This window comes from Manis pentadactyla, chromosome 9 (genome assembly GCF_030020395.1).
Source record: "Manis pentadactyla isolate mManPen7 chromosome 9, mManPen7.hap1, whole genome shotgun sequence".
Taxonomy (NCBI): domain Eukaryota; kingdom Metazoa; phylum Chordata; class Mammalia; order Pholidota; family Manidae; genus Manis; species Manis pentadactyla.
Genome location: NC_080027.1, coordinates 16913849 through 16929051, shown reverse-complemented (window position 1 = coordinate 16929051; position 15203 = coordinate 16913849). Strand labels below are relative to the sequence as shown.

Genomic DNA, 15203 nt, shown 5'->3' with positions numbered 1-15203 from the left:
AAGTGACAGCCTTTTAACCTGAATGCACAGAGCAGATTCTTGTCTTGACTTGAGAACTGAGTCTTTGCACTGTCAGTCCCAGTTACGGAGCGCCACTCTCTGCCGGATGTGTCATTTGTTCCCAAGAAGGAAGACGGAGAAGGAAGAGGGGTGGCGGAGGAGACGGGGTAGAGAGGGCGGGGCAGTGCGAGGAGCCGGCACACCTTGCCAGAAGGTACGACCCGCCTGGGAATGTCCACACCGCATAGGAGATGAGGACGGCTTAGCTTTACAAAGCAAAAATCCTTATCTCACAGCCCTGCCTGTGCATTACCACCCATTCCTCCTCGGTCATACAGGCAGGCCTCGCAGCAGTTTCTCTGATTTATAGATATAAAAACGGAGTCCCCTAGAGAGACAGTGATTTTCCCAGAGTGAAACTGATTGTTAGTGGCAGGTGTTCTGACGTGAACACTGAACTGCTTGCATTTATTTCTCCTAGTGGTCCCGACTACCAACAGCACGAAATCCAGGTTCTTTGTCCCCGCATGCCCGGTGCCGCCCCGTCGCCGCTCGTTCCTCCAGGAAACCCTCTCTCTACACCTCACGCAGGGCCCGCGAGCATTCCGCTGCTGGAATGCCCTTCCCTGAGGCGGAGTGAGTTGCTCTCTCCCCCACCTACTCAGCACACAACACAAGATCTTAGAGTCCTTTGTTTACGGACGTCGGCCCCGCCTAGCTCTGCAGGAGTCTGTTCAGAGCTGCACCCGAGCACGCAGCCTGGCACAGGTAGCGAGTGGCTGCCCCGTGGACAGGATGGAATTGAGGTCAGCCGGCCTACTCGCTCTTCCTCGGCCCTGCGGCGATCTTCCAGCGCCCGTACCCTGCACGGACTTCCCGGGCCGCGGAGAGACACCGGGCGCGGGAAGGTGCGGCGAGACGCGGCGGACTGCGGGCGCGCGCGGGCCCTTTAAGCAGCAGCGCGGGGCGCGGCCAGGTGAGGGGCGGGCCCGCGGGCGGATCAGCGCCGCGCGCCGGCCGCGGAGCCGGATTTGGAGCGCGCGGCGCCGGCGGGGCCGGAGGGGGCGGCGCGGTGGAGCCTGCCTTGGCCTCGTACGCTCCTCCTTGCCCGCGGCCGCCGCCCGCCTCCGCCCGCACCGCCAGCTCCTTGGCCGCGGCTGGCCCGGCCGCCACTTCCGGGCGCTCACCTGGGACGCGCTCGCCTGCCTCCGGGCGCCGGGACGCCGGGATGAAGGACCGGCTGGAGCAGCTGAAGGCCGTGAGTGCCGCCCCACCGGGAACCCCGGGGGTCGGGGCTGGGGCTGCGCGGGGCAGGCTTCCCCTCGCGCCCCAAAACGAGCAAGGTCGACGGGCGCGAGGCCTGCGCTCCCCGAGCCCAGACGCATCCCGCTCCCGTCCCGCACCCTCCGTTGCGGGGTCGTTGGCCGGGTGATTCATCGCCAGGCTGCGATTTCCTGGGATGCCCCTGGCCCTTCCCCGCCCGCCCACACCCCGTGCTGGACAGCGTCAGACCGGAGCTGGGACCCGCGGGGGTGCTTGGGCCCAGTGGGGCCCTCCGTCAGGGCAGGGGTCACTCGCCACCTGCCCGCCGCTGCCAGGCGCTCTGCCCAGGACCGGCCTTCTTCCTTCCTCCTTGTCCCCTCACGGGTGCCCAGAGCCTGGGTACCCCTCCCCCGGGGAGCAGCTCAGAGCTCCTGGGTGACCGGCGCCGTGAGCTGGTCACATGCCCGGATAGGTCCAGCTTCTCGCCCTCCTACGGTCTCTAGTTATTATTTTTCCCCGCATCCTTGGGACAGCTGTGGTCAGAGCGACGGATCTGAATGTAGACTGCCTGCAGCCCTGTTGCAAAAGCTGTAAAACCCTAGGCTACTTCTCCTTTGAACCTGTTTCCGTATCTGTCAAATGGGGATGAACACACCTTAGAGATTTGTTACTAGGTCCAATGACGTAATGGGACTTGATACAGAGAATTGTTTAAGCATTGGTTTTTGAGTCAGGTACTCATTGACTCATTCAACAAATAATTATTGAGTGCATTCTATGGGGCAGGCCCAGTGCTAAGCCCTGGGGATTGGGTGACACAGGCGCTGTCTTAATGGAAATTAAATCTAGCCCCAGATACAAAGTAGTCCATTTACCTGGGAGCTTGTTGCAAGTGTAGAGCTCAGTCTCAGCCTACAGAATCAGGAGTCTGATTATTCACAGGTCTCCCCAGGTGAGTCATGAGCAAATTAAAATTTGGAAAGCCCTGGCCTGAATAGAACTGACGTTGCCTCCTGTCTCCACTGCTTAGTAGCTCTCCTTTAACCTCTGAGCCTAATCTTGTCATCTTTAAAATGGGTGGTTGTGAGGACGAAAGCGAGAGATCCTGCAGAGTCCTTTGTGTGGTGCAAGGCACAAATGGGACTAATAGATAGTGAATTACTGTAAAAGCTCTTTAGAAAAATACAGGCCCTGAATGAGTGTGAGGGACTACTGGGAGGGTGTCGCAGTTGTTTTTCTGCCTCCTCCATGGTATTGGGTGAGACCTTCACCTGCTTCACCTACAGCCCTTTCACCTGCTCCTCAGGGCTTCCAAGGAGGCGATGGGGAAGGGAGAGAAGCAAAGGGACACTTGCTGTGGGAGTGAGGCTCCCCCTCCTGCTTGCTCTTTGTCATCAGAGTTTCCTAACATCCCAATTACTGACAGGGCAGAATTTCTTGCCCGTTTTTTAAGAAGAGGAAACCAGAACTCAGCCTGGGTGGGAGGGATGCCGCAGGTCACAGAGCCGGCCAGGCACAACCAGAAGAACCCCGGTTCCTGATGCTCTCTCTCTGCGGGGCTCTTTCCCTGAAGTGTGCTGTTCAGGGAGCTGGAAAGGAAAGAGGAGTGTGGTTTTGAAGATCTTCCTCGATCAGCACGCCCAGCAATCATAAAACAATGCAAACCTGCACAGCAGGCAGAGGCGGCTCCCTTCCTTGAGTTAGTAAAGCCTTTTCCAGAGAAAGATACCCCACAGCCTCTTTCAATAACCCATTGGCAACAAAGAGAAGAGTCTTAAATGGGCTGAGTTCCAAGTATAAATTCCCTTTGCCAGGAAAACCCAAGGAGTGCCTTTACTTCTCTGAGCCTCATTGTTACCCTCTGTAAAGTGGAGCCAATACTTTTTCCTTCCTTTACCTCTGGGGGATGTAGTGAAAGTGAGACATACCAGTGCTGTTATTATGGGTGCTGTTCCATAGTCTGGGGTGCTGCTCTAGCATTTTGGAGCAGGGAGATGGGTGGTGGCACTGGGCAGAGGACTGGGCTGTGAGTACAAAGAGTTCTGACTGTGGCCCTGATGCTTAATAGCTGTGTTCCTTCGTGTCACTTTGGCTGTCTGCTTTTCAGTTCCTCCTTTGTAAAACAAGGATTTCGGTTGCTCTCAGAAGCTCCATCTGGCAATATTAATGTTTTCTGTGAAGACTGTTGTTCAGGTTTTATGGTTTTTGCTGCCCCACTTCCCCACCATCCCCCGCATTGCCCTAGTGGATATCTTCTCTGATACCTTTTATCAAGGAAAGATATTTGTTAACCTGCATGAAACCATTTCATACTGAGCAGCCTTTGCAATCTCTTTCTGTGGTGATCTTTCTAAACCCTTGGGGAGGTGGAGTGATAACTTCCTCCAGAGAGCTGGAGGCTGTCTATGCAGATTAGCTTTGCTCTGTTACATATCAGCAGAGGATGTGAAGCTGATGGGTAGAAATAAGGACTTTGCATGAGGGCATTTTTACTAGTCAGAGCTGCCCAAGGATGCGCTGGGTTAGCTGGAGAGGTTGTGCACCCTCAGGCCTGGGAGGGAGGCAAGAAGCTCCTTGGGATGCTGAATGTTGTAGGAATTTGACCATCTCTTTGCAGGAGGGGAGATGAACAAATAAATTTAAGGCCTCAGTCAACTCTGAGGATGTGTGCTTCTCTAAAATGCTTCTTTGTGAGCCTGTCCTGAGCACTGTGAGGCTCTGGAGTCCATAGGACTGAGGTCTCAGAGCCGTACCTATAAAGTGGGTCATCATACTTCCCCCATAGGGCCATTGTGACAGTGAATGAGATAGTCTGTGATAATAACCACCACAGTAAATGGGAGCTTCCCAAACTTGACCTGCCGGGGCAGCTTCCACACTGACCCTCCTGCCTCCCTAAGGCCAGGGTCACAAGACCTGACTCTGCTTATGTGTTGCACTGCTCCTCCTGATAAGCTTCCCCAGCAGCCTGCTGCCTCAGAGACTGGGCCAGGCTTGCCAGGAATGTGTGGTGCTGACCAGCCTATCCCACAAGGCAGTTCTTGCTGATATCCCACTAGCTGAACTTCGGCTCTGCCACGTCCAGACAATTCCTTTCCAGGACCGGCTTGCCCAGCCTCTTTCCATTCAGCAAACGTACTAAACACCTGCACTGTCTCAGGCACTATGCTAGGTGCTGGGGTATAATGGTGATTGACACATATTCCAGGAGCTTAGAAAGTTCAAAATCAGATAGGGAGACATGCAAGAAACAGATAATAAGATGCCATCCTTGTGGTAGAAACAACCGCAGGAAGCCCCGTTGGCTGGCCTCTGGGGACAGGGCATTAGGGAGTGGGGCATGTGTGATGTTTGAGGTCAGGTCCCTATTGAAGCCCTTGTTAAGATCAAGTCTGATCTTTCCAGAGGCCTGTAGAGTCTTCTGAGAAGAAGGCAAGGATCCTGGATGCTCTCCATTGCTGAGGGCTTCACATATATACCACAGTCGGTGCTGTTTGATCTTGATGTGGTGGCCATGCTCATGCTCATCCACATCCTTTTTGATGTCATCCTGCTGGGCATCGTGGTAGGCAGTGTTGTATCAAGTGGGTGTAAAAGAGTAAATGATCATATAGGGAAAACAAAGGGGTGCATCTCATGAAAAGAGAACTCCCAAATCAAAGGCAGATAATGGTAACAGAGAAGCCACTGATGTACGGGATAAAGGTCAAGGACTTTGGGCCCCCTTCGAGATTGGTCTAAGGAGGACTGGAAATAACTTGAGATATAGTGGCCCCTCCTAGGCGAGAACCAATAGGACCACACTAATAAAGTCAACACCTGGCACTCTAAAGGCCAGACTTTTACGCTTTCTGTTCTGTCTTGTGTCTTGCAGCATCTAAAAGGGCTTGTCCTTGGACTCCTTCCCCATTCAAAGTTCAGGGATCTCTGGGCATCAGAGTTCCCCAGGAGAGAAGTTATGGTATGAGCCCATCTGAAACATGGAGCTATACTTCCTTTTAAAGTTTCACTTGTTTAAAAAAAAAAAAGATGTTTAGATTGTGTTTGAAATAGAGAAATCAGTATTTAGACTGTTAGATAGTAAGGAAGCTATCCTTGAACCTTTGGTAACCACAAATGTAAAGTCTACTATGGCAATAAATACATATCTATTGATAATCACCCTAAATGTAAATGGACTGAATGCACCAATCAAAAAACGTAGAGTGACAGAATGGATAAAAAAGCAAGACCCATCTGTATGCTGCCTACAAGAGGCTCATTACATACACAGACAAAAGGGAAGGGATGGAAAAAGATATTTCATGCAAATAATAGGGAGAAAAAAGCAGGAGTAGCATTACTCGTATCAGACAAAATAGACTTCAAAGCAAAGAAAGTACCAAGAGACAAAGAAGGACATTACATAATGATAAAGAGGTCAGTCCAACAAAAGGATATAACCATTATAAATATCTATGCACCCGATATAGGAGCTCCTAAATATATAAAACAAATACTAACAGAATTGAAGGGGGAAATAGAAGGCAACACATTCATTTGAGGAGACTTTAACACACCACTCACACCAATAGATCAACCAGGCAGAAAATAAGTAAGGAGACAGAGGCATTGAACAATACAGTAGAACAGGTGGACTGTTAACAGACATTTACAGAACACTCCACCCAAAGCAGCACAATACACATTCTTCTTGAGTGCACATGAAACGTTTTCCAGAATAGATCACATACTAGGCCACAAAAAGGGCCTCAATAAATTAAAAAAGATTGAGATTGTACCAACCAGCTTCTCAGAACACAAAGGTATGAAACTAGAAATAAATTATGCAAAGAAAACGAAACAGCCTATGAGCACATGGAGGCTGAACAACATGCTTCTAAATAATCAATGGATCAGTGACCAAATTAAAACAGAGATCAAGCCATACATGGAGACAAATGAGAACAACGACTCAATAGCCCCAAACCTGTGGGATGTAGTGAAGGCCATGCTAAGAGGAAAGTATATAGCAATACAGGCTTACCTCAAGAAAGAACAACAATCCCTAATGAACAGTCTGAACTCACAATTAAGGAACTAGAAAAAGAAGAACAAATTAGATCCAAAGTCAGTAGAAGGAGGGATGTAATAAAGATGGGAGCATAAATAAATAACATTGAGAAAAATAAAACAATAGAATCAGTGAAACCAGGAGCTGATTCTTTGACAAAATAAAATAGATAAATCTCTAGCCAGACTTGTCAAGAAAGAAAGAGAGTGTACTCACATAAACAGAATCAGAAATGAAAAAGGAAAAATCACAATGGACACCACAGAAAAACAAAGAATATTAGAGAATTCTATGAAAAATTATATGCCAACAAATTGGACAACCTAGGAGAAATGGACAACTTTCCAGACAAATACAACCTTCCAAGACTGACCCAGGAAGAAACAGAAAATCTGAACAGACCAATTACCAGCAATGAAATTGAATTGGTAATCAAAAAACCACCTAGGAACAAAATGCCTGGACAGATGGCTTCACAGCTAAATTTCATCAAACATTTAAAGAAGAGCTAATATCCATCCTCCTTAAAGTATTCCAGAATGTAGAAGAGGAGGGAATACTTCCAAGCTCATTATAAGACCAGCATCTCTCTAATACCAAAACCAGACAAAGACACCACAAAAAAAGAAAATTACAGACCAATACCCCTGATGAATATAGATGCAAAAATCCTCAACAAAATATTAGCAAACTAAATTAAAAAATACATCAAAACGATCATCCATTATGACCAAATAGGATTTATTCCAGGGATACAAGGATGGTACAATATTTGTAAATCAATTACTATCATATACAACATCAACAAAAAGGACAAAAATCATAGTATCATCTCAATAGTTGCTGAAAAGGCATTTGATAAAATTCAGATCCATTCATAAAACTCTTAACAAAATGGGCATAGAGTGTAAGTAACTCAACATAAAGGCTGTGTGTGGCAAACTCACAGCCAACATCATACTCAACAGTCAAAAGCTAAAAGCTTTTCCTCTAAGACTGGGATCAAGACAAGGATGCCCACTCTCCCACTTTTATTCAACATAGTGCTGGAGGTCCTAGCCACAGCAATCAGATAACAAAAAGAACTAAGAGGCATCTAAATAGGTGAGGAAGAAGTTAAACTGTCACTGTTTGCAGATGACATGATATTATACATAGAAAACCCTAAAGACTCTACCTAAAAACTATTAGAACTAATAACTGAATTCAGCAAAGTTGCAGGATACAAAATTAATACACAGAAAGCTGTTGCATTCCTATATACTAACAATGAACTAGCAGAAAGAGAAATCAGGAGAACAATTCCATTTATAATTGCATCAGAAAGAGTAAAAGTAGCTAGGAATAAACCTAATGAAGGAGGTGAAAGACCTATACTTTGAAAACTACAAGACACTTATGAGAGAGATATAAAAGAAGACATCAATAGATGGAAATCTATCCCGTGCTCATGGATAGGAAGAATTAGCATTGTCAAAATAGCCATCCTGCCTAAAGCAGATTCAGTGCAATTCCTATCAAAATACCAACAACATTCTTCAACGAACCAAAACAAATAGTTCTAAAATTCACATGGAACCATGAAAGACCCTGAATAGCCAAAGCAATCCTGAGAAGGAAGAACAAAGCTAGGGATTTACAGACATGAAGAAGGGACTATTGGTTACCAAAAGAGAGGGGGTGGGGAGGGTGGGGGTGAAGGGAGAAGTGGATTAAGGGGCACAGTAATTTGCAATCACAGCACAGGTAGGTCACTCACGGGGAAGACAATACAGCTTGGAGAAGTAATGACTGTAGCATCTTACTACGCTTATAGGCAGTGACTGTAATGGGTTGGGGGGTGAGGATTGACAATATGGGTAAATGTTGAAACCACTGTGTTATTTATGTAAAACCATCATAATATTGTATATCAATGATACTTTAATAAAAAAATAAGGTTTCATTTTTTCCATAAGTATTTATTGAGCCCCTACTCTGTGTCATGTGCTTTGGATCGTTTGTAAGCAAATCCTAACATTGTGACTTGAGAATATTGAGATTCAGTTTAAGCATCTCTTCATTGAGAATCCATCCTTTAGTGGTAAGATTTCTTCCTAGGCAGTGATTTCTTCCTCCCCTTTTCTCTCCCCAGGATGACTGATTCCCTGGGAGAGGTGTTTAGCTGTGAGCAGACCTGCAAGCTGAGCTGAGATGAGAGTGATAGGGGATTGAGTTGGGATTTCAGACCCATCAGCCAGAGGCCAGAAGGGAAATGCTTAGAGAGAAGGGGATTAGTTTTATTTTTATTCCTGTGGGTGGGGGCAGGTGGGGACCAGCAGCAGCCAGGGGAGAAATGTTCCTGTTGTCCTCTCTCCCTTTCGCTTTCATCAAAATTACAAGTAATTCTCCCTAACTGCAGCCTAGAATACTCTCTCTCCAATCCAGCAGCAACATGGGCTGTATATTGCTTTGCAGCAAAATGCTTTTCTTTTATTAATTTAGTGGGGGTTTTTGTTACCACAGAGTGGGCTTAAAACCGATTTGATGGATTGTACTCTGTCTCCAAGGTCCTGTTGTGACTAAGACTTTATGGTTCTAGTACTTGTCACTGTATCAATTAGAGGGACAGTGACCATTTATCGAGCCACTACTTAAGATTGGACAGGATTTGTGTTAGGTGCCTTACATATGCTGTCTCTAATCCTCTCAACCCTGTACGGTGAGGTGGTGGTTTCTATTGTTTACGTAGGGAATTGAGGCACACGTTCGATTGAAATCTCCACTTGGGAAGTGGTGGGATCAAGAATTGAATGGGTCTGTCTTCTTTCTATCACCCTACCCTGCCTTGCATTGGATCATCTCCATGGCTACACTGCTTGATGCAGGGCAGATGCCGTATTCCTCTGGTGCCGCATGCTAGTTATCTAGTAAACATTTGTCTATTGCCTGGTCAGCAACAGCTTGGCCCTTCTGCCCCCTCATTCATCATTATGACTTACTCTTCTCTCCGCATTCCCTGCGGGTTGGTGAAACTGTCCACATGAAGTGCCACGTTTCCTCAGGGCACCCAGAAATTTGCTGACAAAGCCAGAGGTCGCTGGTTCCATCCTCAAGGACAAGGATGGATGGGTTCCAAGTCCTGACCTAACCTCCTAGCCCTGTACATCCTGGAGGGCCGCCCTTGTTCGGAAAGACAGTGAAGGAGATGTGAATACCACAGTGGAAAGTCTACCTAACCCCACATTTCCCCCGACAAGGTCATATACATCCCTCTCAGCTCAGTTCGAGTGTCATCACTGCAGGGCAGCTTCCAGATCCAGAGCTGAGAGCTTTTTCCATGCCTTCCATGGGGCTTCCACAAACTCTTTATTTTTGTTGATATGTAAAAGCAGCCAGAATGTGATTTTAGAAGCTGCCTGCCCTGTGTGTGTTTCTCCCTGAGAGAGAGCGCAGACCACACATGCCTCATTCCCCCGGTATTTCACTTCCCAGCCCACAGCAGGGAAAGCTGTAAACCCCAGGGTCAAGTGAATGAATGGGGATGTTATACAAATGAACTTGCAGTCCCCACGGGGCCTTATCGCCAGCCTCTCTAATATTAGGCCCCTCTACAATTTTGACTCTTCACCACTGTTCATTGTCCCGTCAGCCTGTTTTCTGGCATTGGACTGTTACCATAGCAACATTCCTGTCTGCAGACTGTGAGTAAAGTTCAACGTGAGATTAGTGGAGCGGATACTGTGTGAATATGTTTAGCTGTCTGGCTTAGGGCAGCTTGGTATGGCATCAGGTTTGCTTTCTAAAAAACTAACTTTTTATTCTAGTCTGATTTTAGATTTACAGAAAGGTCACAAGGATAGTCCAGAGAGGTTCCTCTCTACTCCTCAACCTGTTTTCTCCATCACTAACACCGTACATACCGTGAAACATTTGTCCAAATTGAGAAACTGATATCAGTACACATTACTGTTCACTAAATGCCAGACTCTATTTGGAGTCCCCTGGTTTTTCTGCAAACGTCCCTTTTTTTCTGGACTCGGATCAGATCCAGGGCATCACCTTGCAGTTAGTTGCCATGTTTCCTTAGCCGCCTCCAGCCTGTGGCAGTTTCTCTATCTTTCCGTGATTTTGATGACCTTGTTGGTGTGGCATCTGTTTTGTAGTGCTTCAGAAATGCGGCCCAGGTGGCCAGTGCTGCATGCTACAGCCCCGGCGGGGGCGTCGCATTGGTGGTTAAGAGCAGGGCCGTCTCGCTGGCTGTCCAGCTCTGCCGACTCAGCTCACCAGCCGCGTGGAGCCCGGCCAGCTGCCCAGCTCTGCCGGCTCAGACCCTCACCGTGACCCGCGTGACCGCGTGCAGGCTGCTTGGCATCTTTATATCTTTACACTTTACTTTTCTCAGCTGTGACATGACAGGTTCCCCAGAAGATTGTTGCAGAGGTTTCATACCGTGGTAAATACAAAAAGCATTATCTGTTAGAGGAATCCTTAGCCCACTGTGGAGTGTTCAATGAATGTTACCTGCGGTAACTATAAGTGAAGTCTTCTAGAAGGGTCATGTGGGGCAGGGGCTGAAAGGAAGTGTGGGGAGAAGGCGGGAGATGGTGTAGAGAAGGCGGCATTAGTTCCTTCCTCCTTTGCAGGTCCTCGAGCCCTGGATGCTGTGCGGGTGCTGGGTGGGCACCTGAACTCCCCAGGGGGAAGCAGAAGGTATTGTTTATCTCCTTGGATGACCCTGGGATTTAAGAGAGCAGGAAAACGGGGTGGTCATCTTACCCCAAATGGCCTTCCTGTAGGTATCCTTGGTAGGTATCAATCCACTCATCCTCCAAAGTTTCCCCAGGGAGTCACCTTTGCACACATGCTCTAACAGGCATCCATCCTCCCTAGGCTCTGCCTGGAATTCAGGCCAGACAGGGCACCCCGTCTTCTCCTGGGTGTATAGCTCCTTGTCCTAAGTGCTGCCATCACTCACCACACGCAGTCTTAATGGCCTGGGTGCCTGTCTGCTTCCCAGCTGAGTCAGTGAGGTCCTGGAGAGCTGAGTTGGGCTGTACCTTCAGCATGTATACTGTGCCTGGCATATGATAGCTGTTCAACAAACACCGTTGGATGAATGAAAGAACTAATGGATCTCTTACTCTGCATGGGACCTTGTGGTGAGAAGGAGAGCATGGTGGTTGTGGTGGTTGGTTATGAGACCCCATGATCTCTCTCTAAGGTAATGTGCTGTGAACAATGGACTGGACCAAGGAGGGTTCCAGACCTGGCTTTGTTCTTTATTAGCTGTGTGATTGTGGATGACTTAATTTCTCTAACTGCAGGTTCATCAGTACAGGTCACATCTGTCCAGAGGGCATTTTCCCCTCACCTTCCTTTCTTTAGGTGAACTTGCATCCCTTTTCTCTGCCCCTTCTCTGTACCTGGCTTGGGTCCCAGAAGCAAATACAGATAGGAATTAACATGGTATGTGGGGATGAAACTTGATGATTTTTGTGTCCAGCTAATATTGGCCAGGTATTAAGACATACAGGAAATTTCAAATTCCACAAAATACTAAGTCATGTAGTCCATGTTCCCTGACAGTGACATAGTGAAATTAGAAATTAACAATATAATAATAGTCCTCCCCATTTTACCTGCTTTGGAAACTTAAAAACAACTTTCTAAATAACTCTCAGGTTAAAATGAAACCACAGTGGGAATGACAATTTAGAAATGCATAATAACGAGTAGTAAATAATCAAAATTTGAGGATGTAGCAGAACAAAATTCAGAGGGAGCTTTATTTCTTTAAGGGCATATAGTAGAAAAACGACTTCATTCAAATAAATGAACTAAATTTCAGTTCATTCTAAGATATCCGTCACCTTCTGAGAACTGGCCTCAGACTTGCATCTTTAGCAGAAACTGTAGAGAGGCAAAGCCTGATTCTCTGCCTCATGTGGCATGGTCTTGGGCATGTAACATGCACCAGTGTTGCTCTAAACATTTCACATGTATTAATTAATTTAATCCTTGTAACAGTTCTGTGAGCAGATTATTTATGTTACAAATGAGGAACAGAGAGGTTAGGTAACTTGCTTAAGATCACACTAAATGTCAGAGCTGGGTTTTCAACTCAGGCAGTCAGATGTGTCTCTGTGTCTCTACGTGCATACACATTGATATGATTATATGCACAGGAATCTTTTTCATTCATGCACATAGATTAGTCCAATTTACTTTAATTGACATTGTGGCATCCCCTGAAATAAGTGTGGGTGTTTTACTGAGCCAGAGTGGGAAGAGAATCTTCAGGTGGAGAGTAGAGGGAAGGAACTGGAGCCCTGGGCTCCCACACACCTGCTTTTAAGTCCTAACGGTGCCACTTACTAGTGATCACTTTGGACACGTTATTTAACTTAATTAACTAGTTGCCTCATCTGTAAATGGGGAAAGTAATATTTGTCCCTCATACGGTTCATGTGGGAATTAAATATTTTTGAAATCACTAGAGTGTCTGCAACAAAATATATAGTATTTAGTGGTATTGTTGCGGCAGAATGTGTGGAGCTGGGGCACTGGGGACTTGGCTTTTATCCAATTGTCCCCTGACTTGCTGGCCTTGGACTAAATCTGATAATGCATTTATTCCTCCATGTTTTCATCCAAACAGGGCCAACTGTCTTGTGAAATTGTTCAGCTCAAACATCTTGAGAGTAAAAGTGTAGGGCTCACCTGGGTATGGCTGTTGGTCAGTTTCTACTTGACTCATCTGACAAGGACGTTGGGGAAGGTGCAGTTCAGCGGAAAGGGGAAGTGTTCCCTTTGGGAGAGTTTCACTGGTAGAGAAAAGTGTGGGAGGGAGAATGGGTGTTGGAGAAGGGCCATCAGCCTCTTTAAAAAGGGAACAGAGAACACCGAGTGCCTATTGAGAGCTGACACAAGTGTGTCAGAATTTCTGGCTCTTTTTAAAGAAGAGGGACTGGAAAAACCAGATGTTGGTCACTGTGTCATGAGCATGTGTCTGTGTGTCTGGACTCCTTGGAGGCAGTGGCGTTTGTCTTTGGGAATCCACAGACCCTCATTTGAGAGGGAAGCAGGTGGGGGATGTGGGGCAGCGAGGACAGGGCAGATCACTTCACTGTCAGATCACTTCACTGTCTCTTTGAATCAAGTTTATTGGTAGGAAAAGCTGGGTTGATACAGAGGAGTGTGTGTCTCCAGAGCAAAGAACTGTGTAAATGTGAAGGGGAGGAGGTGCAAGAATGTGCGCTCACTGCTTCTGCCAGGAGGGTCCCGCCCCACAGCCACAAATCTTTAATACCCTGCTCTGGGAAATTAAGGACCAGGTGTTCCCGCCTAGTCCAGACAGCTGTCCCTTCTCTGCTATTATTTCCCTCACCCAGACACTTTCCGAGGGCTCCTGGACCTTTTTCTCTTGTCCTGGGACCCCTCGTCTCCCCTGGGGCCTGGCACCTGTGGCAGGAACAGGATCAGAGCCAGTGAACCAGGCCCTCTCATTTGGGATGGCTTCCTTTCTCCTCTTTTGTCCCTTCCTCTGTCCTGCTGTTTTGATTTGTAATGGTCCCTAGGGAATTGCTGATACTGTATTAGCTATGTTTGAACTTGGGAAGGAGTGAGGGGACACCCCATTCTTTACATCTTCTTGAGAAGCCACCATTCATTTAGTTCCGTGGTTTCTGGCTGAGCTTGCTTGCTTCTTCCTCTTTTTATTTCCTTTCTTTCTTTTCTCTTGACAAGAGGACTTCATTAAAATGAAGCATTATATTCAACCTTAGTGTATGATGCTGGTAAAAGTAAAGCTCTGCTGATTGAAGAGGGGGCGAGGGCCTCCCTGCATGGTCTCCACTCTGACTCCTCTGGGATCAGAGGCATCCTGAGTTTTTTTTTTTTTAATAATAATTATTTTTTTTATTGAAGGGTAGTTGACGCACAGTATTACATTACATTAGTTTCAAGTGTACAACACAGTGGTAGAACATTTATATACATAATTCGAGGTTCCAGCTATCACCCTACCAAGCTGTTACATTATCTTGACTATATTCCTTATGCTATACATTACATCCCAGTTACTTATTTATTTTACCATTGGAAGTCTGTCCTTTTTTTTTTTTTTTTTTTTTTTTGTGAGGGCATCTCTCATATTTATTGATCAAATGATTGTTAACGACAATAAAATTCTGTATAGGGGAGTCAATGCTCAATGCACAATCATTAATCCACCCCAAGCCTAATTTTCGTCAGTCTCCAATCTTCTGAGGCATAACAAACAAGTTCTTACATGTAGAACAAATTCTTACATAGTGAATAAGTTACATAGTGAACAGTACAAGGGCAGTCATCACAGAAACTTTCAGTTTTGCTCATGCATTATGAACTCTAAACAGTCAGTTCAAATATGAATACTCATTTGGTTTTTATACTTGATTTATGTGTGGATACTACATTTCTCTCTTTATTATTATTATTTTTAATAAAATGCTGAAGTGGTAGGTAGATACAAGATAAAGGTAGAAAACATAGTTTAGTGTTGTAAGAGAGCAAATGTAGATGATCAGGTGTGTGCCTGTAGACTATGTGTTAATCCAAGCTAGACCAGGGCAATAAAACGTCCACGTATGCAGAAGATTTCTCTCAGAACAGGGGGGTTGAGGTTCTAAGCCTCACCTCTGCTGATCCCCAATTTCTCACCTGATGGCCCCCCTGCGACTGTGCCTGTCTTAGGTTGTTCCTCCCTTGAGGAATCTTACCCGTCTCTGGCTAACCAGTCATCTTCCGGGGCCATACAGGGAAATGTGAAGTTGGTAAGTGAGAGAGAAGCCTTATTGTTTGAAAAGGTTAGCTTTTTACATCTTTGCATATTTATGCCCTGTGGCTTCTATGCCCAGCATTTGTC

General features: G+C 46.4%; 1 protein-coding gene across 7 annotated transcripts in view; it reads left to right on the top strand.

The window, feature by feature from the left end:
• Positions 1 to 1043: 1043 nt before the first annotated feature.
• STX3 (syntaxin 3) overlaps positions 1044 to 15203 on the top strand; it is a 49314-nt gene continuing 35154 nt past the window's right edge. For 2 of the 7 annotated variants that reach the window (XM_057507036.1, XM_036910588.2), the window contains exon 1: positions 1044 to 1258. In XM_057507036.1, coding sequence (XP_057363019.1) covers positions 1229 to 1258 — 30 coding nt within the window. In that variant the 5' untranslated portion in view covers positions 1044 to 1228. The remainder of the gene's footprint in view (positions 1259 to 15203) is intronic. The other 5 variants (XM_057507038.1, XM_057507037.1, XM_036910598.2 and 2 more) reach the window with 4 other exon arrangements.